The 26,834-nt window shown below is 37.3% G+C and overlaps 1 protein-coding gene and 1 long non-coding RNA gene across 3 annotated transcripts; one reads left to right on the plus strand and one right to left on the minus strand.

Moving 5' to 3' along the window:
• The first annotated feature begins 1,977 nt into the window (after positions 1-1,977).
• LOC102226480 (matrix metalloproteinase-16-like) lies at positions 1,978-26,834 on the plus strand. Of its 2 annotated transcripts, XM_023335729.1 has the most exons (11): positions 1,978-2,443; positions 6,978-7,126; positions 7,451-7,465; positions 7,724-7,840; positions 8,919-9,223; positions 12,653-12,814; positions 13,233-13,450; positions 13,541-13,679; positions 15,110-15,260; positions 17,668-17,783; positions 21,549-26,834. In XM_023335729.1, the coding sequence occupies exons 1-11, from the start codon at positions 2,315-2,317 to the stop codon at positions 21,905-21,907; spliced, it is 1,860 nt and encodes a 619-aa protein (XP_023191497.1). In that variant the 5' UTR covers positions 1,978-2,314; the 3' UTR covers positions 21,908-26,834. The 2 variants fall into 2 exon arrangements, with proteins under 2 accessions (XP_023191497.1, XP_023191498.1); XM_023335730.1 differs by lacking the exon at positions 7,451-7,465.
• Positions 19,205-21,540, minus strand: LOC111608958. Its single transcript, XR_002752927.1, has 2 exons — positions 21,054-21,540; positions 19,205-20,145 (listed from the first exon to the last, which is right to left on the minus strand). It is a non-coding gene; the product is annotated as an uncharacterized LOC111608958 (long non-coding RNA).

Below are 26,834 nucleotides of genomic sequence, written 5' to 3' on the forward strand. Positions count from 1 at the left end.
ATTCATGATGGTTCATGATTTTTGCCGCACACAAGCATACTAACTTCTTTACTTGTTTCACTACATTTTAGCAATGATTAAAAAAAGCAAACTTCCCTCCTTTTCACTTTTCTCCATGGCTGTCATATCAAGTTAAAGTCCTACTTTCTCAGCTTATTTGTTCATGGGGTGGACTGTGGCTGTGATTTATTCCTGTAACCTAGTAACAAAAAGGTTAAAAAGTAAAATCTATTTTTTAAAAATTAAATACTTATTTATTTGTGACAAAATTGAAAATGCAAATATAACAAAAAATCACTGTTTTTGTAAATTATTGTAAAAATCTCAATGATTCATTTAAAATACAATATAACTGAATGTCACATTGGTAGTTAAAGTTTAAAGTCATATGTCTTTTTTTTGCATATATTTAAAAAAAAAATTGAATTATTCTGTTCTGTTCAGTTGTTCACACTGCAGAACAACTGTTGTGCTCTGTGAAATACTGTCAATGTGATGCTTCGAAGGAAATCTGACTGGTTAATTTCCACAGTAAGTCACCTTCAGAGCTCCTTACAGTGAGGGCTGAATCCAACAGGTCCCAAAAAACTGCAGCATTTGACCATGAACTAATTATTAAATATATTTATTAATTGTTAATTTGTTGGCTAAATCAAGACAAGTTTGTTGAGTTACATATTTGATGTAGATTTTATGTATTTCCTCCTTGTTGTTTTTTATTATTATTGTTTTATTGGCTAAGAATCAACATACTGACAAAGATTTTTTTTCATTTACATGTGTATTATGTTCCTATATATTGTATGTAATGCTATCTATGTAGTATTTTTCATTGAAATATGACACCTCAGAAACAGAGTAGCTGTTTTTTAAATTCCACGATGAAACGCCGCCACCTTGAGGTTACTGTTGCTTAGAGCAGGCCGTTTAACATCTATAACGAATTATCTGTTTCAAAGAGGTAGAAACACGACAGTCCTTTTTTAACTTCTGCATTTCTCCAAATGTCTGCATTAACATATAAGTCTGTTAGCCTTAAACAACTCATATTCCTTTAATTTCACATCATAATACAAAGAATGTGACTGTTGTAGCCCATCTCCTGGGTTCACCTGTTAGTGATAATTCTTGAAAATTTCTTTCAAATTCTTTGTTATAATTGCTTGCTTTCAGACTTCTTAAGAGTGTCTGTTGCTTGTGGACCATTTTTAGCCACCTTCTTTTCCCTTTCACTTTTCCCTTTTCCCTTTCACTTAAATTTCCATTTATATGCAGCAGTCTGATCTCCCAATTTTTTTACCAATGACGTTTGCACTTTACACTTCTTGTGAAGTGTAAGGTGCAAATGGTCTGCATTGATGGTCTGCTGGACCAGTCAACTGTCTTCTATGATTGTGTAGGCTATAAAATAGCATTCTTGTTTAAGAAATATGTTCTTTGTTCCTATTATGTTGTATTCCAATTTTATGATGATTTTTTAGGATCAGTACATCGAATGTGACAGCTTTAGTCCATGTCCTGGAAAGGGTTAAGGTTTTACTTTAGCTACAGTCCACAACTTGTGAATTTCCTCCAATATCTTGAATTGGCTTTGTCTCACAATCCTCTCAAAACTGCAAGTATCCTTGTTGATCATGTACTTATTTCAGCCACTTTTTCCTTCCACTTAATTTTCCATCAACACACATTGTGAACTTTCAGCTTCTTTTTAAATGACATTTTGTCCTTTGTCATCACTCCACATAGATGATGAATAAAAAGTCTTCCCAGCACAGAAAAGTCAGAAATGGTCAAATTTGCTCAGAGTCTGACTCTATTTACACAAGTTTCACACAATGACGGTGTTTGATTAAAGAACTTGTCGATGATATTGTGATGTCCGATTGAGCTGCAGCTGTACAGAGCGTCCTGAAGGGTTTTCTCTCATGCAGTCTGCAGCCTATAGGGCAGCTCTTGTGATGCTGCGCTGTGTGAGGAATCAAAGCGCAGGCGTCGAGTCGGGAGGGAGCCTATCTTGCGCAGACTGGGTAGCTTTACTGTACATGGCCATTGATACCGCTGTGGATGGATGTAGCTGCTGTTGTAAATCAGAATGGCGAGGACAGCAAATATAACGCGCCGAGTTATCTCTGCTTGACACCAGAGCACGTTTCTTCAACCATCATCGGGTCTTTTATTTTTATTTTTAAATTAAAAGACGCTTCTTGAATTCAGCCGAATCTCGCCTTGACAGCCCGCACCGATGGTTTTCATTTGACACAAAGCAGACAGGCGGCTTCTCCTAATAAACAGTCGGGAAGAAAAGCGGGTCATTATGACCTTAGTATCCGTCAGTAAAAGAAAACCACCGGATTGCTTTTACGCGGCAGCGCTCTGCTTGCATCTCTTGCTTTGGATTTCGCGATCCGTGTCCGGAGAGGAGCAGCATCAGTTCAGCGTTGAGGTAAGATTTTTTTTTTTTTTTCCCTCTCATTGCACGGCCTTCCCTCCTCCTCTCCTCCACATCATCTGCCTCTGCGTGAAAAACAACATATATGCAGGCTGGATCTGCGCGCTGTGGCTCTGTATGATCATGATGGAGACATTATGAGATGCAAATAAAAATATGTTCCTCCTTGGATCCTTCATTTATAGTGAAACAGCTCATATGAGGATGTTACATTGCGGTGCTTGAACTAGATATGATACTTGTTTTCCCATTCATGGCAGGTCATCGTGAGGTGAGGCTGGGAGATGTTTTGACAACATCACATAGTGTTAAAGAAGATTAAACATTTACAAGTTGCATAATAGGATTTGCTAGTTTGTACCTGATTAATTGATGTCATTTCCATCATCACCACAGGCTGCAACCCTCCCACCCCCCTTCCACCCTCAGCTCCCTCCTCCTTCCACTCTGGAGAAATTAAACGCTGAAACTGACAGTAACACACACGCATCATTATTCAATTTAATGGCTCGCTTCAGTCCGTCCGGGATCTGTCTAAAAATCACTGTCTATAGACAAAACACAAGCCACAGAGACAAGACGAGGATAAACAAGAGATTTAGATGAGTAGAGAAGGAGAGATTGGGGAGCAATGGGGAGGGATGAACAGAGGAAGCAGATCAGCTGCAGATGTTGTGGACACACCTGGATCTGATGTCTTTAGGTCTGAGTCTGGTGATGCTTTTTGTATGCATTAACTCTGGTTTAGTAGAGAATAAAAAAGAGGACTGGGCCACAGTCTTTCACATGCACACACACCAACCGGAAGCTGCAAAGACACAAACACTTGACTGCTGTCGCCATCAGTGCTTTCTCAGCTTCTCGTGAATACATTTAAATCTAAAGTCCTGCCGAGTGGACCGTTTCTAAAGATGCACATTTTCAGTTCTGCTGACTAGTTCCTATAAGCATTCCAGACTCACTGTAGAGGCTTGACCATAAAAGAGTAAGATGATAAATAACAGTCAGTCCAGGGCATTGGGTGGTATGAGATTCTCACTGCATAATAACCCTGAATAAAAATATTTGTACAAAAATGTAAAATTAAGAATATCTAACATATCCCAAAAAGAGCAAAAATCATTCCTTTTGCTGTTCAAATAACACAAAGTGCCAAAAGTATTCACTCCCTGTCAGTTTTTGCACTTTTTTTCTTACTCCACAGTCTTATTCTAAAACCAGTTTGAGTGAATTTCAAATTATTTTAATCACAGTTTATATTTATTCCATTAATTCATGACAACTGTCATCTGAAGACCCTTTTACAAGACATACACTTGTAAAAGGGTACACTGTGTTTACATTCAGAAATGTTTTATGAAAATCCCAAACATATAAACATATTATAATTCTTACATTCCAATTCAATCCCAGTTATAATACAATTCAGTTAAAATTTTGTTTATATTGTATGGTAGTCCATATAATGTAAAACTGTGTTTTGAGATTCTGATTTGTAAGTTTATATAAAAAATGCATTTAACCAAGGTAAATATGCTGACTTTGGTATATAGGGCTTAAATTAAGCTCAAGTGCCCCTGATTTCCATTGACATGCTTCTGTAACCTGATCCAATATGCTTAGTTGACTGAACTTGAATTGGAATGAAAAACAGTGGACAATATAAAGTCTTACACTTAATGGTGCATATTACAGTGCAAACCAAGCAATGAAGTTTCAAGGGAATTTTTTTCTAGGCCTCCAAGATCAGAACATTCTGAAAATAACAGCGTAGTCTATTATTTACAAGAAATGCAAAACCTCCAGCACCCCCTCTAGATTAAACTGAGTTATTATGGAACAAGACCCTTTTCCAGAGGGTACAAAGAACTCAAAAGTCACTAAAGTGAAGATTCAGTGTTTCTTTGTGGAAATGGAAGAAACATCTAGAAGTTCAATTACTGCTAACACGCTCCATTTATCAGACTTTGTGGTAGAGTAACCTGACGGAAGCCAACACTCACTGAAAGGCTCATGACAGTTATTTAAGTTCTGCCCTAAAAGCCCCTTAGAGGCTGTCAAACCATGACAAAAATATCTCACTGGCCATTGAAGCATAATGGTGGCAGCATTATGATCTGGTGATGTTGCAGCAGAAGATGTGCAACAATTCTGCAAATATGGTTAGATGACTAAGCCCTGTACTAAAATCTTGCAAGAATACCAGAATTCTCTGGACCTCAGATTAATGTGACAGATTATCTTCCAACATGTCAATAGACTGAAGCACACACTCAGGGAAACAAAGGAGTGGCTTCAGGGGCAGTTTATAAATGTTTGGGAGACTAGTTCAACATGTTTGGGGAGAAATAAAATGGACTTGGATGGACATGAATGAGTAGATATGCTTAGAAGAATGAGAGAAAGTATCCCCTAAGATGTTAGTTACTGTAGAGCTTAGGGCAAAAAATAGTGTCAGTCAACTATATAAACAAGCTGATTTCACCTGGTTGGGCTACCTGGTTGGGGGCTGCATGGTTTAGTGGTTGTTAGTGCTGTTGCCTTGCAACAAGAAGGTCCTGGGTTTCATTTCATGCCTGCAGTCTCTCTGCATGGAGTTTGCATGTCATTCTAATGCATGCATAAACTCTCTTAAGTACTGCAGCATCCATGGTTCAAAATATGCACGTTATGTTGATTGGTCTTAATAAATTACCCGTAGAAGTGTGTGCATGGTTGTTTGTTTCTGTTGTGTCTTGGGAACCTGTCCAGGTTGAACTCTGCCTCTTGCTTAATGATAGCTGGAAGTATGTGCTCTCCACCTTGCAACTCCAAACAGATAAGCAGGTACAAACAATGGTAGAAAATCAGCTTGGGAACTCAGTCAACATTTACACGTGGTACTCAGATGGGCTGGATGTGGGTGGGAAACTGGACCACATAAGAGATTGTTCATGGGTTACATAATGTCCCCATGTAAATTGCCTGTATACAGTTGATGCAAGAGAAGTCTTTTAAAAAGATGGAGTCTGATTACGTTACTCAATTTAATAGATTTTCTCTAAAATCCATTTAAGACCTGCATAAAACTTGCACAACTTTTCTTACTAATATGAGTTTCATTTGGTGAACCAAAGTGGGTTCTAAGAAGCTCATTGTGATTCCAACCTTGTACTCACTAAGAAAGAAAAACTATGTATGGGGTTCATGCATTTGGATAGACATATGGGCTAAACTGTCTAATTTTAGAGTGTTTTTCTGGGTTAAATAATGAAGACTCCCCAGTCTGAAACACATATAAAAATCAACCCATCGACCTTTGGAAGAAGGTGGTCACTGCTTCAAGACACACATTTTAATATATAGTGTTTTGATCGCCACCTTGGCAGAGATCTATCTTTATTAATGTTTGTCTGTTAGCAGGTTTATGGCAATTCTGTCAACATGGATTTAATCAGTATTGGTAGAGAGCTGAAGTGCAGACAAAGAATGTATCCATTATACTTTGGAGCAGATCCAGATCACTTACACTTGTAAGACTTTGTCATTGGACTTCTCTCGCTCCATCTCTAAGTGCTCTACTAATCTTCCAAGAGACAGGAAGATTAGAGTGGAACTTAAAGTATATAAGTTTACTTTGATTTTTTTCAAAGTAAAGTTGAATTTTTCAGAAAAGTTAACACTTTTGTATGAGGCAACTTTTGCATTAGGGCATTGTTTCCAAAACTCCTCAGCTTATCACCAACATAACACTGGAAGAGACTTATGACCCAGATTACAAGAATTTACTTGCCGGTAAAAGAAAAACCATCATAAATCCAAATATTAAATTAATCTGTTTGCAAATAATGTCTTTATTTCTTGAAGGGAATTATAGCAAAATCTGCTTTTTAAATAGCAGATTTAAAAACGGTTAGTAATCGTTTTCTAAAGTGAAGCCTAAGTCCTCTGTCGGTTTGTGACCCAAGTTTGGGAAATGGTTGTCTTGTTTCAGCTGAGGCTGCAGCCTCTCCACTTTGTTGCCTAAACCAGATGCAGTGTTTTGTGGCTTAAATCATTAAAGTCAACCCTGCAAAATCAGAAATAATACCTTTTGTTATGCAAATCTGTCCTAATACCGCAAGGTAACAAGACCCACCTTATTGTATTATACCCATATAGGCTTCCATGGGACATCATTTTTAAAAAATCCTTTGGGAACGACCTTATAGGGCATTAGAATGGACATTTATTTACTTAAAGTTATTTCAACAAAGTTAATTTTTTCTCATTTGATTGCAGTGGTATTTGAAGCTTTAAGCAAAGCAATATTGCAGTGGAGGAATATTTGAGGTCTGTATTCATGCTGCATAGACAACATGAATAGAGTGTCTGAAATAAGCATTCCTCTAACAAAGATTTATTTCACTTTTATATTTAAAGTACCTTTTTATCTCTGCCTTTTTTAATTTCATGTCTGATTAAACCTGTGTAAATTGCAATATTCTGGGATGGGATGGGTTAGGATTATGTTTTTTTTTTTTTTTTTTTTTTATCTTACCCCTTGCAGGGATGGCTACAGAGGTATGGATACCTTCCCCACACAGAACCGGGAATGTCTGTCCTGCGCTCAGCCAAAACCATGCAGTCAGCCATTGCTGCTATGCAGCGCATCTACGGTCTCAATGTCACAGGGACGCTGGATGAGACAACCAAGGAGTAAGTGGACACATGACATGTGTTGCAGATGCACAAACACAACCCGTGCAACACAAACACTTTAATAAGACATATGATGCCGCTTGTCATCCATGTATACTTGAACAGTAGGTCAAAATTTTATTGAGAACTCTGAAAATTTGAGTCTGAAAAAACTTTTTTTTTTTTTAGAAATACCAGTAGGAACTATGACTATCTTAATGGGCTGCTTAAGGACAGATACAGATTTTTTTTCCTCCTCCTGCCCCCCTTCACCTCACCTGAAACAACACCGGGTGAAGGTTTTAACACTTTTCCCTCTTCTCGTTTTGCATGATCATGCAGTGATATCACTCTAAGGTGAGAACTAATGTTTTTGCCATTATATTGTGTTTGTTCAGTAGTTGTGATAAATTATGTTGTACGAATGAGAACTGTAGTCTTAGAAGTAGTTTAGCAGTGTTTTTGCATCCATTTTTTTCTTTAGCCGTTGTGGTTCAGTGCCGGAGAAGAGAACTGACGAGTTCACTTCTGCGCTTTGTGTCATCATAGAGTGTAAACTGCGATGCAAAAATGCTGAATGAAACATTAGCTTTTATTTTTTTCCTTACTTTTTAGATGGATGCAGAGGCCACGCTGTGGAGTTCCAGATAAAATAAAAAGTGCCACAAGGTCAAGAAGGAGGAGATACGCGCTGACAGGGCAGAAGTGGCAGCGTACGCACATAACCTACAGGTGAGAGATGGCCGACAAGTTTCTTCAGATCTATTACTTTCCCCATATAACATTTTATTTCAATAGTGTTTCAATCTAGCATAATTTTTTTTGTTGTTTATTTTGTAATTTATTTTATTTTTATTAACTTGTGTATTTAAAAATACATATTTCTTATTTTATTTTAATACATTTTCAAAAGTTTGTTGTTTTCATTTTATTTACTTTTGCATCATTACTTCTTATATTTTTACTGCCTTTAACCCCATGGGGTTGTATTCTACATGTTGTCATAGAGACTGAACAAATATGTTGCTTGTGTGGGGGGTATTCACACATGCACATACCAACAGATTAACACCTAAATTGTGTATTGCATGTGTGCTGTTCATTGTATAAATAGTATGTAGCACAGTTAAAAACGAATTAGGATGTGTTTTGAACCATTACACAATCTCTTTCCCGTTCATTAAGCTAAACAAACTGCCCTCACCCTGATATATGAAACTGGGAGAATAAACTATCCACAATCTCAGCAGAAATAGTGAAACTCATCTTATCTGCTATAATTAAGCTCTGGGTTTTAATGGGCCTGAGGAGGACTGATAAACGGGTCTGCAGCACAACCGCAAATTGACAGGTTACAGCAGTAATAGATGATAACACTGCCAATTTATTTAAATCCTTCCTTGCTTGCTCACTGAATTTGAATTGATGAGCCACCTCGTCTAATGGAATGTCAATCAGTGCTGAGCTGGTGCTACCGCCGCCGCTGCCCGAGCTTTATTCACGAAAATGAGTGGATAGAGAGAGAGAGGAGAAGATGATTTCCTACTTCCTCTCTGCCTGCCAGGGACTGATAACGACTGCTGTGTTAAAAGTTCAGTGAAAGCTAGTGAAAGCTGTTGGTCTTTAAATAGTTGTGTCAAGTGTTACGTTTTTACCCAGTGTTGCTTCATTCTAAAAACTGAAAAATTTCACTCCAAATTAATGAGCTAAAAACTCAAGGGGGAGAAGTGTGGAGGATTTTACTTCCATATTTTGTCAGCCTCCACCCCTCTGAAGCCTCTCAAGTAGTTTCTTGTTTATCTTCCTGCAGCATAAAAAATATCACACCAAAGGTGGGTGCCCGGGAGACTCATGATGCCATCCGGAGGGCGTTTGATGTGTGGCAGGGTGTGACTCCCCTGCGCTTCGAGGCCGTTCCATACAGTGCCCTGGAGACTGGCAGGCGTGACGTGGACATCACCATCATCTTCGCTTCTGGCTTTCACGGTGACAGCTCGCCCTTCGATGGGGAGGGTGGATTCCTCGCCCATGCCTATTTCCCAGGGCCTGGCATAGGAGGGGACACTCACTTTGATTCAGATGAGCCCTGGACCCTTGGAAACCCCAACCATGATGGTGAGAAGGGAATGTAAACCAAAATTATTATTTTGTTTGTAAATTATTAAAGTAATTTACAAACAAAAATCTGAAAACTGTGGTATGTGTTCCCAGCACCCTTTACTTTGATACACCTAAACAAAACCCAGTGCAATACCCTTCAGAAGTCAGCATATTGTTAAATGTTAATTTAATCAAAACAAATGTTGCATCATGGAGATAATTGCCTCACGGATCACTGTTCAGTGCATCATCTGGAAATTGAATGAATAATCTGTAAAATGATATGTTGCACAAAACTAACTGCATAATAAAAGCACCATCTCTATAGTGGAACAAGCTGATGGGATGTGTCCCCGCAGCAAGGTAGCTGGATGGAGCTAAATATAGAAAAATCCTGAAAGAACATTTGTTAGAAGCTTTAAAAGAACCCCAACGTGTTCCTGGGTCAGAATGGCCAAGTTAAAGTAATGGTCCAAATCTAATTGAGAATCTGACACTTTTATCTATATCAAATTTGATTGAGCTAGTGCATAAAGAAGAATGAGGAAAAATATCTATCTGTGAAAATCCGACATAGACACAGACCAAAGGACTTGCAGGTGGTTATATAATTGATGTGGCTCGGGGAGGGCTGAATACCAATGCATGGCACACTTTTCAGATTTTGTTTGTAAAAATATGTTGAATGTATCTATGACATAAAAGCATAATAAACTATAATAAGGTTTGTGGTTGCAACATGACTAAATTAGCAAAAAAATTATATGCATCAATACTAGATATAATAGAAAAAGAGAGAAGAGGCAACAGCAGAGAGACAGATGACAAAGATGATGGAGAAATAAATAACTCTGAGAGGAAGAGGTGAGGAAAGCAAACAGTAAAAAGTGCAGTCTTGTGGAGAGATGGATAAGAAGTGATGGATGCCAGATCAGGGAAGTACAGATGGCCTGGCTGGAGGGTGTTATGAGAACGACGGTATTGCAGGGCAGAGTGTGAGGGACGCTCAGCCAAAAACAAAGAGCCCTAAGATGTGTTTGATGCGGCGCCGCTCTATAAAGATGCATCCCCCCATCTGTCAGGACTTTGGTTTCTGTCTGTATAATAAGCTCTTCAGATGACAGGATAGAAAGCGCTGCTATTTTAGGACTTTTGCTTTTGCTGGCACATGATTATGGTTATCCACATTTATTGAATTTGATGTAGCTGAGTGGTTGCAGTGGCACAGCTCAGAGAGGAGAATAGGATATCTTTTTGAGGCATTCAACCAAGTACTCCCTAATTACTCTACCTACGGGGTAGAAAGCTTGTGAAAGCACCACAAGGCGGTTTCGCTATTATCCAACTGCTGTGCACAAACTTTCTCCCCTTCCATTAGAGAGGCGGAGGGCTGTGGCTTGCATTGTGTTTGTGCAGGGATACCGCTTGCCACCCATCAGTTCCTCTCCCTCGCTCTCTTTTTGTTCTCTAATGATAATAGTCTTAGACTCCCAAGTCAGATGCATGCTCGCCCCTGAGAGGCATGCCATTGTCATCCATTTGGATGCTAAAGGAGGGGAAAAAAAAGCTCCTCTCTCAGCATGTGTGCCAAGGAAGCTGCACCATCTTTAATGGGTTTTCACAGCAGTGGATCTGTAAATGCTGCATGTTGACATGTGTGCTAATGGTAGCTCCAGTCTGTCTCCAGGGAATCCTTGTGGGGCGTTTTCGCATATCGGTGGCAGAGGTTGGTTGGATGAGGTGAAAGTGGGAGAGGGGAAAGTGTAAGCTTTTTGCTGCTGGCTGAGGGTCAGTGGTGGTTTTATGCAGCGCTCCTGGCATGAGTGCATATCATCCTTGCAAAGGGCAACCATCTCTTCGGGACAGGTTCAGTCACTGTTTGTACATAAGAGTTGTAATTCCTCCTAAGTCAGACTGACACTCTGAGCTGACTACATCCACTGGTTGTGACATTTTTACTTTTGCATCAGTCTTCGTGTGTGTGTTTTGGTAACACACAGCGGTTCTTGGTCGACATTTTTTAATGCTCAGGTGCATTATGTACATGTCCTTGGCAAAAACGTGAATGTGTGTCCTTCTGCTTTATTCGAGCTGAGGAGAAAGTCTTGCTGCTTCATGATTCACTTCCAGTATTCTTAACTCATAATGTTCTGTGCAATTTTTATTATAACTGTGGAGGAGGGAAAGCAAGTAATTATTTTCATTTTGTGGCTTATGTATTTTAATTATTTGTGTGAAAAACCACAAAAATGCAGCAAAATTAAATGCACACATCTGTGCAGGATTGCTAAAACGCTCAGTTTAAACAAGCAGGTAAAATCTACAACATTTAAAAAAAAAATGAAAAGCATTGATAACAAATATTGGTTGAGTCATGCATTTGCATTAAAATGGTTGATTTGTTGTCTGTCGGTGAATACTTAGTTCCCAAATGGAAATACTCTTCACAGCATGTGTGCAAAATAATACGAATCAATATGTAATATTAATTGTTAAAATTAATATTAAAAATTAGGTGTAGAAGTAACCAGCTCTGGCAGACATCAGTAATAAAAAATACATAGTATAAAAATAAATCCAAATGCAAATGCAGTGTCTCATTGCCTGAAGCTAAGAGATATAGTGCCTTATAAAACTATTCATGTCCCTTGAGCTTTTCCTGAATACATGACCTTACAGCAACAAACTTCTTTGCATTTTATGAGAGCTATTTTTGATGCACCATTGCAAATGATCATATAAGTGTGGAATTGGAAAGAAAGTGAACCACTGTTTTAAAATATTTTAACATATACAATCATAAAAATGTAAATTGTACTTTCTTCCACCTCCTTTATACTGATACCCTTAAATAATATTCAGTTAAACCCTTTTCCTTTTTACATCATACAGACATTTAAGACCTGGCCATTTATCTAAGCTAAAAAGAATAAGGAGTTCAATAATTAGAGAAGAAATCAAGATACATGGTAGCTTCGTATGAAGGAACATAAACACACAGGACAGGGAAACTAGTCAGACTTGATGAGAAAAATCATGGAGCTGCATATAGTGCAATCCTGGAAGAAAATAAAAACTTTTGGACTCACTCTAGGAACATATGGTGGGTAAAGTAAACAACACGCGCAATCAGGAAATGGTTTTGGAGACAAGAATCAACCTTTTAAATGTTGAAAATTGTTTTTATCTATTTTTTTGAGCTTAATCATTATTTATGGATATTGCATCATTTTCTTTCTCTTAGATGGAGGGCCATGTTTTTTACATTTGGTATGTTCTAAAATCTACTTAGACAGCCTCTTGCTATATATTTCAATTATTTGATGTGGGGAATGCAGAAGAGTCAATTTCTAACATTTAGACTTTTATAAAATCTGTTTATGTTGTCCTGGATATAATCAAGGATATAGATTCTCACTGCAGATCTTCTCTTCCCCTTTCTAGGAAATGATCTGTTCTTGGTTGCAGTTCATGAGCTGGGGCATGCCCTCGGCCTTGAGCACTCAAATGACCCCACTGCTATCATGGCTCCTTTCTACCAGTACATGGACACAGAGAATTTCAAACTACCTCAAGATGACTTGCAGGGAATCCAGAAAATCTATGGTAATGTACCACAATACAATCTCCTTTTAAATGATAAATCATTAAGTAACAGTTTGTATGAGTTAAACTGTTCCAACACCTTATTAAAGATGCACCACATCACTAAACATCAAATTGCAAAGCGCTGAAACTTCGTCAACATTTCAAATGCTGCTGCGTCAGTCATGCTGGGTTGAATGCCAGTAAACACCATTTGTCAGCTGCTAAAGAGGTCAGCCAATCTGTGTTTTTCAAAGCAACATGAGTCAACTAACAGATTGCAAAAGAGAAGAAATAATCAGTGCCAAAAGAAGTGGTTGCATTGGTTAAAATATCTCTCAGTGGGGACAGTCTTTGAAATTGCTAAATATCATAAAAGCACAGCAGTGAAGTTCTGATTCACAAGAACAGATTGTAAAACTGCAGTTTGTATTTATAGGACCACCAGATAAAGCTCCACAGCCCACCAGTCCGCCGCCTACAGTTCCACCTCCTCGTTTCCATCCACCCTCAGATCCCCGGAAACACGACCGCCATGCAAGACCCCATCGCCCTCCGCAGGGGTCAAAGCCGTCTAACCCCAACTCCAAACCAAACATTTGCGACGGAGGCTTCAACACTCTGGCCATCCTACGCCAGGAGCTGTTTGTCTTCAAGGTAAAGCGGATTATCACCATGAGGAAAGTATTCCTGCTGATGTTTCAGCCATGTCAGGTAATAACAATTTGGCATGGTCTGTTTCTGCAGGACCAATGGTTCTGGAGGGTACGGGACAATTCAGTGGTCCCGGGCTACCCCATGCCGATCAACCACTTCTGGCAAGGCTTGCCTCCCAAAATTGATGCAGTGTATGAAAACAGTGAAGGGAAATTTGTCTTTTTTAAAGGTAATATAAAGTATATATTTGTAAATTGAATTGCAGGGAATTGAAGCAAGATTATTGACTTTTTTTGTTGCAAACAAAAGTCTAAACACTTTGCTGTGGATTTGTAATAAGCCCTTCAATTCAAATGTCAATGTCAACTAATTCATAAAATCCACAACAGCATAGTTTAATCTCAGCATATATGCAGCTGTTCTGTAAAGGCCTCAGGCTTACTATAAGCTATGCACTTCTCACAGAACACTGCTCAATCCACAAAATAAAGTGTAAATAGTCTGGAACCCTTCTAGATATTACTGTTCACCTAAACTAACAGGCTAAGCAAGGAGTATCGAGAATTCATCAGAGAAGCAGCCAAGTGGCCCATGGTTACTCTGGAGGAGCTGTAGAGATGCAAAAGTCAGATGGGAGAATTTTTTGACAGGACATTAATAGTTATAACCTCCATCAGTTCTTAACAACTTTTCAGATGAAGCCCACAAGACGTCTCGTCTGTCACAATATATGTAGCGGTAACAGCAAACTCCAGCTGCAGAGATACAGAGGTCAGAATATTCCAGCTTTTCAGATGCTACAGACAACCCAAATGATTTGTAGCCGTACTTTCAGCAAAAATTGGTTCTACAAAGTTTGAAAATTCTGGTTTGCAAATATATACTAAATACTTTGCAGATTTTTTTTTTAAATTGAGCACCATGTATAATTCTTTTCCCAATTGTGCATCACATGAAATCCCAGAGAAATACATTTAAAAAAGAAACATTAAAGTGTGTAGTTGTAATGTGACAGTTGTGGTATTGGTGCATTAGTAAAATATCAATCTGAAAACATCATGACTGATATAACTTGAACTGAAAGCTCTTAAACACACAATATCTTCTTTGCTACTTGAAACCAGAGTGGTTTACTGTGGGCTTTCATAGACGTCTGCCTGGTTGGAGAATGGGTGTAGGTCCCAGAGAGACATCCGTCCATCAGACAGATTAACATGACATCTGTCACCCAGCGGGATCAGAGGGCCTCATGCTTTATTTATTCACTCTGAAGGACTTAACCATGTGCGTACTCATGGGTGTGTGCACGTGAGCGTCTAGCCACCTACCACTCACACAAGCACACACAAACACTGCACCACAACAGCTTTCTTCCCTCTGCCCGAGGCACTTATGATCAAATTGAATTAAACGCAACAATGACTTCAATAAGACTCAAAACAACAAGACTCAGCAGAGTTGCCTTCAGAGCACCATCAAGCTTACATTCTGTGCTGCGAAGATAATCTTTAAACGAGCTTATGAAACATCTGGTCTGTGAAATCTCGTGAAGAAAAATAACCCACAAAGAGGGGCATGAACAAGCAGGAATATTGCAGTTTTTTTTATTTGGTGTGATTCCAGGTTGTTGCACATACTAACCTTGATTCTGTGTTTCAGGAAACCGTTTCTGGGTGTTCAAGGATAGGCATCTTCAGCCTTCCTACCCTCAGGACATTTCTCTGTTCGGTAGCGGCATGCCCACACAGAGTATCGAGACGGCCGTCTGGTGGGAAGATGTCGCTAAGACCTACTTCTTCAAAGGAGACAGGTTTGTTTGGATCATTAGTTCCAGTGCCAGTTTTTCACTTCACTTCAGTTCATCTTTGTCCCCACAAGGGAAAATTTGGTGCACAGCGGCAGTCAAAGACAGTCGAGGCATAATCCACACATCATAAAACGTTGTAAAATATTTTATTGTGCTTGGGACAAAAAGTATTTGTACTGATTGCACCTTATGGTTGGTCTGCTTTTGACTTAAGGGAAGGGAAACAATCCTTTAAACGTGGGTGGTCTCTGCTGGCTAGGATGGTTTTGGTCTTTTTAACAACTTGTATATTTCAGTCATCCGATAGGGGTGCTGTTGAAAACCAATTGTAACAGCTTTAGCCAATATAATATAATATCAAAATAAATTAATAAAAAAAGTAAAAGAAAAACCTTTCTTTAAATATTTGTAATTCAACTTATGAATTACGAACATGAGACGAGAGGAGACTTATACTTACTTACTTTGAAGATAAGACAAGCAAATAAAGCCCAAACTGTGTTTTAAATAGTCTCTATGTGGAATATTTTATTCCTGATTTCACCAGTCTGTAGGGCAAATTCTGTTTTCTTGTTGTTGTTGTTTTTTTGGTGCTCAGTTGAGTATCATTCTAATTAGAACGGCAAAATGTACAGATCCATAATCATTATTGCAGTTTTGAATATGTGTGTTGTATGCACACTGGAAGGTGGCTTGAAGTTAAGTCCCTTAAAAGCAAAATTTTTAAGGGTCTTTAAGTTATATTTAACTTATATCCATTAGTTAAATATAAATTGTAAATTTTTATCTAAATCAAATCAAAGAGTCAAATATTTCAAGAGTTATTTAATTTTATATTTAATATTGTGTGGTATCTTTTTACCTCAACCCCATAAAAACTACTTCGCTTTTTTACATTTCCGCTACCCAAGAGGGACACTTTCTCAAAACCTGAGTGCATTTTTTTTGTAGCCACAAAAGTGATACTCAACTTTAACTTTAACAACTTTGATTAAGTTTTTTTTGTTTTATGGGGCTAGGTGTTAGCTTAGTTCAAAAGAACTTCAAAATTATTTTTGTTGTCTCCCCAGAATGCCTAAAGCAGAAAATCTGTTGTTTATTTACGTGCGTCAGAGCCGTTGTAAGTATGAGAATATGCCCATCTGACTCACATGTTCAGCTGTTGAGATAAATCATATCCTGAAAGGTCACAGGACCCTGTGGATGGAGCTGACAAAACACTTTGTCATCTCCATCCACAGATTCTTCCATTTAATAAAAGGGGGACGTTGTGCAGATAATTTTAAAGTTGATTTTATCTCTCAGTGGGGATGTGTGACGGGGGGCTGATGGTGCTCTAATTCAAATGGCTTTTTTATCTATAGTTTTACGGGTTTGCGCAGCACCATGTGAGAAGCTCGTCACTCACAAAAGCTTCTGAGACTAATCTGCAATGCAGATAGACACGCCGTGGATGACTGACTGATTGGATTTTCCTGTCATGTGAAATGAGTCAGCTAATGGTCTTTTTCTGAAAAGTACCATCATAACAGTTGGAATAATTCTGTCTAACGACAAATAGAAAAAAAGTAAACAATTTTTTTTTGGGGGGGGGAATAAAAAGAATGACTCCACCCGTTTAAATGTTTATATAAGGAAAACTGACAATCAGGTTGCTTAAATCCTGTATATTTACACATTTAAAATTTTACAGGAAGTAACATCCACTCAGCTCTCATTAATAACTAAAATAAGCACAAATTTTCATGTTTACTTTGCAAACTTAGAGCTTAAATTAGCTCTCATCTCTTCACTAAGCAAGAGTTGAACATGAGTGCATTAGAAATATAAAAGGAAGCTTTAATAAAACATGCCAAAGCATTCAAATCGAACCTTTAAAAACGCATCTTATGGAATTGTAGCATTCAGTTTATTGCCTTTGCAAACTAAAACACAGGGGGATATGGTTGATAAAAGTAAGTTGTGTTGGAAAATCTAATAAGTTAGTAGGCATAGAGCTGGAGAGATGCTTGAATTTAATTTTATTTGTTTAGCTCTGCACATTCACATACACTGCAACACTAAAGAATCCCCAAAAACAGCAACATGAACTACAAAATATGAAAATGCAAGCAAAAGGTTATGACTGCAGATAAATGCCTTACATATTTTTATCTGGCTACAAAGAAACGATTCAGCAAATTTACCTTGTTCTTTTTTGGGGATATTCTGCTTTGTGTGCATCTTAGGAACAGAGAAAGTGCAATACCTACACACTTTATTCTTTTGTTCTAATTATACAGTATATGTTTTAAATAGTAGCAGAGAAAGCTGTTCTCTGTCTTTGTCCATATTGGATCAATTATGAAGTAGCAAACTCCAAATCCTCTGTTTAACTGTTGGTATTTATCACTGTCTCTCTTTTTTTTAGATACTGGAGGTATAACGAGGACATGAGGACGATGGACCCAGGTTACCCTAAACCCATCACTATCTGGAAGGGCATCCCTGACTCTCCACAGGGCGCTTTTGTGGACAAGGCAAATGGTATATGGATTGCAAAAATTATAGGAATCTGTAAAGATCCCCATAAAATAAATTCTGGAGTGGAATCAATATTTATCTTTCCATCACAGATGGTGAGGAGGTTTTTAAGGGATGTTAAATAACTTCCAGAGCTCACTGTTGAAGAACTGCATCAAAGTTGTCTTGAAAATTCTCCATAAAAACCATTAGACCCAATCTACATCCAAACTGGTTGTTGGGGGGAGAAAATTGAGGAAAAATGTCTTTTCTATCTTCATGTCACATGTATAAGCTTGTGGTGTTTGCTAACCTTTGAGTACCTTTTTGAAAATGCCAGAAAATTTTGTTTTAAAATCTGGTGGTTTCTGTCAGAAAAATGAAAATTTACCATCACCGACTCCTAAAAGAGCAGAAAGTCTACACAGCATTGGTTGACCAGATATGAAAGCATCCTTCTTCCAGGGCCATCACAGTTCCCAGACATTTATCCTGTAGAGTTTTCTTATCTGTAGGCTCTTATAAGACAAAATACTGTCCTACATGCAAAAAAGGGTTGTATAGACAAAGTATAAACAGCAGTGGTGGCAGTAGGGGGTCAATAGTGACTTTGTTGATGTTATTGTTTTCTCATGTAGGATTTTTTCACAAATGAATAAGAAAACTCAAATTAAAGCTTAAACCTTTTTAAAATTATCATCAACCGATCATAATAGTCATTTTATACTTGCACATTTGATGTGTAAATAAATGTAGACATTAAGTAGTCTCTTGATTTTAATAACATTTTATCTTTGTGTTTCTTCTCTCTGGAAGCAATAAGAGTTGGAGCTCCAAACTAAAGATAGATAATCAAAAATTATCTATCAGAGGAAATATTGAAAAAGTTGGACAGCAACATTAAGTATTAATTAAGGATATAAATAGTTTTGAACATGCCATTTCAGATTAAATTTCATTCATTATTTTTATTTGAATTGATACTCCTTTTACATGTTTTGATCTTTTAAGAGATTTAGTTAAGTGGGGCTTACATATATATTAGCACATTGTACTGAAAAATGTGTTTTTCAATCTCACTGTATTGTCCTTTACTCCAAAAACAATTGTGTCATATACTAATATAGTTGTTTTCATTGTTTTCACTGTCATTTCAATCTGTGATGACAGAACTAAACTTTAGACCCTGAAATGTAATTTTTTTTTTCATTTTTTCAAACTTTTTATTTGAAAAGTTTAATTTGTTTCTGACTTTTTTCAGATGACATTTGGATTGTTGTAGTTAATTTTATATAATAATTTTATGCTTGGAGATTTGCGGTTCGTTTTTCAATGATGGATTTTATAGTAATAGTTTAATAGGTATGTTTTCCATCTTCAGAATGATTTTATGCCTAAAATCGCAGCATGAAAGCATATTATCAGACAAAAGACAGTCATTAAGCCCAGGCCCGTGCAGAGACCACTGAAAGGGCAGGTGCTCAAAAAAAAAAAAAAGGGCACATCTAACCGCATTCTAGGAAAGACTATTAACAAAACCACACAGCTTTCAGAGCTTAATAAAAATGATAAATTACAAAATTGTGAGACATACAATATAAGCTAAGGAAAAACTCTATATGGAGCATAACACTATGCATATGATCCACTGTGCTCTTTAATTTTCTGTAATGCTTTGTTCCATCTGTTTAATCCTATTGTCTTCCATGATTTGCGGAACATGTGCTTTTCTTCATTCAAAAAAACACGACAGCTAAAACAAAACATGGAATTTAAACTGGGAGAATACTCCAGCCATGGGTTACTCTTATACCATTTATTCTGAAAAGACCTTCCTTCTTCATTTTTAGGAAATGACAGCTCTGGTTGGCATGGTCCTTGGTTTACACAATTTTGGATAAATGCTTCATCATATTTTATGTTGAATTGCAAGACATGTGCTGGGTCATTTGGGTGTGGAAGGTCCATTAAAAATATGAATGGCTTCTCTCTGACTTGTTGCTCTGCATTTTCATCCATAGTGTTTATTTCTGACTGTTGTCCCTCTCCTTGCCTGTCTTCCTGTGTTGTTGACTGCATTTTTGTCTCCTCCTCTGATCTATCACTTTCCTTCTGTCCATCTGGGAGCAAGAAACAAACTAATCATTATTCTACACCTAAATTTAGTACATCTTAGCATAAGAAAAACACAACAGATGCCCTGTAATATTAAATATATTGTTCACTACCAAAGGTTACATGTTGATAATGTTAAGAACATTTTTTTTTGTTCGTACCTGCAGTACTCGTTCTGACCCAGTCGGTCAACAATCCACTACCTTTTGCTGCATCTATCAATTCTTTTCTTTTTTGTTTCTGCCGTCTTTCTTTACGTGGCATCTTTGAACTGAAAAAAGCAAAACATAATGAATTATGATAAGAACACTGTATTAACCACACTACCAATTATTTACCTTTGTGTTTAAACCAATATGTTTTTCAGTCCTTAGCACAACATAATATTAATTTCAGAGAAAACGAGGCCTCTGCTGTGGAGCTCAATATGTTTCACAATTATTCTATTAAAAATATAATAATAACCTCAATTAAATAAAATACAATTGTGATCAATACATTTTGAATTGAAACAATTTTTAAACAAAAGTTTTGCTTAAAATTTTTTTTTTAAATTAAAATCAGAGATTTATGTCTCAAAGTGAGAAAAATTATTTGTGAACAAACTTATTTGCTCATGTCATAAATCTTTTCTTGCTATTGTAAGTTTTTGTTTGTGATTCAAAGTTTTGCTTGCTTCTCACATGACGTCGTGGGCAGGGCCGAAAATTGCAACAAAAGAATTCTGATGTGTGCAAATAAAAGTTTGTTTTGCAAAGAACTTTTTAAGTTAACAAGACAAAATTTAGTTATTTAATTAAAAAAATTAAAATAAAACTTTTTGTTAAAAAAAAATAAATCATTATAATTCAAGCAGTTTTGCAAATTCTATTCCCCTTCAAGATGCATTAACCTAATGCCAGAATAAATGCAATTAATATACATTATGCAGCAAAGGAAATTAGATAATCGGACATATATTCATTATAGAGAGATGATCGGTTTTGGATCGTTGATGTGGCCCCATCAGCAATAATGAAGAATGACCGCTATCATTAGCGATACAGGGAAGAAGCTTTTTAGTTATCTTGCTTTGCTACCAAACTCGTTAGCTAACAGCTAGCTAATAGGACAACAACAACAGCCTAATGTCTGTATGATAAAATACTGAATCGATAGATAAGAACAGTTTTTCCTTACTTTTCCTTCCTTCCTCCTCCACGTTGAGCTCCGCAGTAAGCTACTGCGCAGTCTCACTGACTGAGCGGGAGGCAGCTGCGTCATGCGTCACGGACAAAAGGTCAAAGGTAACAAGGTGACCCGAAGGGCTTATTATGTTGTTTTTCTTTAAATAAAAACAACAACAACAACAAAAAATAATAATTTTAGTACATATCAGAGGAGGGCTTAGGAAATTAACTTTAAAAAAAAAAAAAAAAAATTGGACCAAAAGGGCACTTTAGGGCAAGGAGAAAAAAGGGCAGGTGCTCAAGCACCCCCAGCCCCCCCCTCTGCACGTGCCTGATTAAGCCAGATAAAATTTTGTAGTTCAATATAATGACATCCCACTTGCAGTGCTTTTCTTGACAGCAAAATAACTGAACAGGGCACTATTAAGTCTACCATAACAAGACTAATATTTAATCCTAACAAACAAACAATTTTTCCCCCTTTATTTTCATATCTCTGTTGCAGGTTTTACCTACTTCTACAAGGGAAAAGAGTACTGGAAGTTTAACAACCAGCTGCTTCGCGTGGAGCCCAGCTACCCCAGGTCTATTCTAAGGGACTTCATGGGCTGCGACGGCCTCCCCGCTGACCCTGACTGGGGCTGGAATCCCCCGGCAGATGAAAGGCACTGTGACAACAACGATGTGGATGTCGTCATCAAACTGGACAGCGTTGGGGGTACAGAGAAGGCTGTGGCCATTGCCATTCCTTGCGTCCTGGCGCTGTGCATGATGGTCCTCCTCTACACCGTTTTCCAGTTCAGGAGGAAGAGCACGCAGCGGCACATACTGTACTGCAAGCGCTCCATGCAGGAGTGGGTCTAAAGGGATTGTTACAGTATAGAGAGCTCTGAGAAAGTTGTTACTTAAAGCCCTATAACTTCAAGGACTGTAAAGAAGTACAGTACATGAGGTTTGCCATTTGAGCAGATCTCAGGACAGCTGGAACATGTGCGCTACAAGGAAGGGAAACTATCAGCTGACCTCAGTAGATGACAGTGGCAGAGCTTCATCTTCTTTGTCCTACTAATGTGTATGTATCTGCTTTGATTTTTCTTTGGATCTCGAAATGAACTCAGTTAAGTGAGACAGAAATAATCTACTGTAAGCGGGATCTTTGTCTATCCCCATCTCTGCACGCCGCTGAAAAAGCCCCTAGCACTAACTTCAGAGGACAAATTAGATCTAGGCTTCTACTTCACTTAATTCAGTCGCCCTGGGTTGTGCTTTTTTTTAGTCTAGGACCCCTGTAAAACATAATTCACCGTGAGGATATACGAATATCATACATAAACCAAATATGACGTTTTCTTCCAAAGAGGATTACAGCTTGATGTTGTTTTCGATCGGATATTCTTCCTCCATGGATCTGACGTTTTGGATCACACTCTGATTTTCTTTCACCGCTACTGTTCACACCTCCTCATCTTCTCTGTAAGGACAAAAAAGAAGGAGCAAAAGAAACTCATGACTGTTGTGGCAGTCTGTCTGCACAACAGGGGCCAAAATAATAAAAAAACAAAAAAACACTCTGCAATACTAATGAGACTGCCTTAATCACAGATTGCTTCAATCCTTTCTCCTTCTGTTCCACTGGTGTGGAGGATGGATACTGAGTGACACAGCGGGAAGACAGAAAATGTGTGTGAAGTCATTACTACTGCTCAAAATGCAATGCTAAACCAGTAGTTTAGGACATTTTGGTCCACAGAGGAGATCTCGAAAATGTCAGCTGCCAAAGATCAGCTTTCGTTTGCAGCCTCACAAGAGAGAGAGAGAGAAGATTTGTTGTGAATTTGTCTGTGTGTACGTGTGAAAGAATGAATAATCACCCTTGTTATGTAAGTACTGAGCTCTGCTATAATTTATCATTATCTATGTTGATTCAAATACTTTAAACAAGTTTAGCAACCTTTTAAGTGTGCCAGGTGCTTATGTGTCAGAAGAAGGCATGGGCCGGTTCCAAAGTGTACTGAGGTTTTAATCTCCTAAAACTTTCCATCAAACAAGTTCTACCTTTAAAAGTCCTTTTAATGAGACGCCTGAGAATATGCCCGAGTGACCAGACTCACTTTTTAACTTAGTCTACATTATTTTCTCACTTAGAAAATATATTAATTTGGCTGCTCTGAAATATTTCTAGTTGCAAAAAAACAAACATTGGCACCCAGGGCATGGAAACTAAAATAGTGCCACTCTTCACTATTATCAGTTTGATGCTATTCTGAAAATCCAAATGGCAAACTTGGAGCAACATGCATGGCAAGCAATCACCTGTAGAGCCTATCTTGTCTTTTTAAGCCACTTGCTTCAACTGAAACATGTCCAGTATTCTACTTAGATTACTGGTATCTAAACCTTTTTACCCCATTGGACAAAATGGTCAAGTATAAAGTTAGTTTTTAATTAAACACTAAAAATAATTTAGTATTTTCTGTCGTATATTTAACTGCTCAACAATAGAACGGAAGTCCCACCGCCTAGTGTCCATCTGTGGTGTTAAATTTGTGCCATTTTTACATTGGCGTTGATGGCAACATAACTTAAGACAAGTAAGATGACATCATGGGAGGTCTGCAGAACAAATAAACACTGCACATGTTCTCTGCGCTCCTGCCCTTGCACCTGCTCGCCATCTCACTTAGTGGAGTAAAACGTCGATGAGAAATCTCTGTGCATCTGTGGAACTCAGTTTCCGTTGTTTCTCTGGAAAGTCAGTTCGTAAATTTGGTTTGTTCGTATTGTTACACTTCCAGTGCTACTTTATAAAGGGCAGAATGGAAAAAAAAAGGTATAATCTTTTGCACAAAAGTATGTCTAATAAAAACTTTGATTAAATTTAGGAGATGCTTATTTTATATTTTTTAAATTCTATGTATTAAAATAAAAACAATGTGATAAAAGCAGCTCGGCAAAACATTTAAGAGACCAGTGCAAAGTTTTAAATTAGCATCTCTATGTAAGGCAGCCATTCCATCTCATTTGCCATTTTTTATGCAAATACATGTATTCAAGATAATACATTTTATTTTGTCATTGAACAATTTTACTCAAAATTAAGCAATGTAAATTTTGGAATGATCTCGTTTTCCTCTAGAGTTGTTTATAGATGTAAAGATATAGACATAAATACAGAAAACAATGTCATAAATGTAATAGAGTTTTATATTATTGTCACATCCGTAGAAACAAGTTTGCTTTTTGTTCAAAATAAAATAAATTGGATCAGATTTGCCATATTTGTTTTAAGTATATGTGTCACTATGGTGAAAACGTGGTGTTTTACAGAGTGCAATACAGCCAGAGTCTCATCCCGGCCCATGCTCAACAGAGGAAATAACGAGCAAGATGGAACAAGAGAAGGGAAAAAAAATCTGCTTCTTTTAATACCAGAAGCACTTAAACTTTGTTCGATATCTATCTTCTTATAAAACTTTGAAACATTTATTCGTTTTTTTTTTTTGGCTGAATTCAACTGCTTTTGAGAAGAAAGCCTTTTCAAGCTTTACCAGGACATAATTTGTTGTTTTAAACTTACAGTTTGCTGAATTTTTGTGTTAGGGAAAATTTTAAACCAATATTGCCTATGTCTTCTGTTTTCTACACTGTAACCTCAATTAGACATTATACAAACAAATACATATGGTTGGTTAGATTAACAAATTAACACATTACTAATGAATGTTTAGAACTATTTAAATATTGTTGGATACCAATTGCGTATTGGAAAGTCAAAACAAGTGAAGTTAAATCTGATGAACGCAATTCTAAATATATACTATGACCCATGACATTTCATATATTCTGTACACACGTATATACAACTCTACTGTATATGTAAATCTTATATTGTTTCAGCTAACTTAATCAGTCAAACTAATCGCTGTAAAGAAAGATAAACTCTCTGTTGTAAAATGGAGTTAAAATGATCAGGAATGAGGTTTTAAACCATTTTTTTACGTATTATATGTACAGATGCAAATGATAACACTCATGAATGCTAGTTTAATGTCTTATTTTGGAATTGTCTTTGGAATGTCACAAATCCAAAAGTATTGTGGAGGTTGCAAAGAGCCACTTGGCAAAGCAAAAATAGAAGTGCTAGAAATTTGCTCCCTCGGTTTAAAAAAACTGGATTCGCAAACATGTGTGTTCATTCATGTGTTTGAAGCAGGAATGGACTAAAAAATGTATTAAGATGTCTTGTGCAATATAAAGGGAACACTGTAGTGAAGTAGTGATGTACCGTTTCCTGATGCAGCAGAACACTCGACTCCAAGACATCTGCACCATTCAAAATGGATGTAACAGGAATTCACGTTCTACAAAATCTCCTTTTCAACATGCACAGGATTTACTACAGTAAGGACATTGATTGCAAATCCTTGGAGAGAATTTCTTAAACTGAGGGAACCAATTGTTTGCTTTATTGTTTTTGTTTGAAGCCCTGAGGTTCTCCATTTATTACAGTTGTATGATGTTTTTGGTAAATGATTTGTGATTTCTTCAATATTTGTGTTCATTGATTTTTGTTCTATTAAAACAGCCTTGAGCTGCAAAGTATTCAGTGAAAGATGTAATCTTTCACTGAAAGATGTAATCTTTCACTGATGTTAAGGTGAAGATGTATTGAAGCAGATCAAAAAGTGAAGATGTTCTCCTATATCAGTTATCTAGAGGAGCTCTGGGTGAACTGTGGCTGACGACTTTGACATTTATCATTTGTAACAGATACAATTTACATACAGCAAAAGCTAATGCATGCAGATTTGAATTGAGATAACATTTGTCAACCTTGAATTGCTCTTCTACCTGTCTTTATCTGAGGGGTTAAATGACAGCACTGTATTAGTAGGTTTCTCTTGGGTGTTTGAAAGGATTTGAAATAGTCATGATTTGACTTTTGTGAAAGTTCTCTTCATTGCTATTCCAGTTTTCATCATTAAATCTATAAACAATACGTGAAACCAGTAGAAACAGTGTTTAGATCTACAGTTTAGATCTACCCACATTGACCAGTGTAACTTGGAGATGGGGCAAAGCCTTTACTAGGTGTTGTGCTTGATGTCGTGTGAGTTTGTTTACTAATGGTGAGGGCTCATGAGCGTGTGAGTTACACATGACCAATAAGGAGACTTTGTACTGTATATCTTTGCCATTATCATTCCTCAAGTCTTGCATTGCATTAAGGGCAAGAAGCTGACAATAGAATTCAGTTTAAAACATTTTATTTTAGTTCGACAGACTCTAAGTAATTGTCCATAAAGTTATACCATAGTCTACGATTCTTTTTATTTCCTTGTAGCTCTAACTCACTTAGAGGTTAGACACAGTTTTCTTGCTTTATTTTGAAGTCTGACTAATTCCTGTCTTGATGTATCAATCTTGGCTGACTCTTTAGTGCTCTTTCTTTTTTTTAAGTCTGTCTTGACACTTGCTGCTAAGCATTAGGGCTAATTTGGAGTGACATTAAAGGAAGCAGAGGGGACTGATCGGACAGCAGTCAGTACACCACAGAGGGTAAAGAAGAAAAGACAAGGAGCAATCTCTGCACTCTAGATGCTTTATGCAGATATGTGAAGTTTATTCTCACAGACAAACTGTATAAGATGTTAACATTATTGCATTATATGTATATAGTGTACAAGCCAGGCTATTTGCTGTCTGTTTTGGACATTTTCTTTCTTTTTTTGATCAACTCCATGGATAAAGAAGATTATTTGTGTTGTAAATAAAAGAGGTGCAAAATAAA

This window comes from Xiphophorus maculatus, chromosome 6, assembly GCF_002775205.1.
Source record: "Xiphophorus maculatus strain JP 163 A chromosome 6, X_maculatus-5.0-male, whole genome shotgun sequence".
Taxonomy (NCBI): domain Eukaryota; kingdom Metazoa; phylum Chordata; class Actinopteri; order Cyprinodontiformes; family Poeciliidae; genus Xiphophorus; species Xiphophorus maculatus.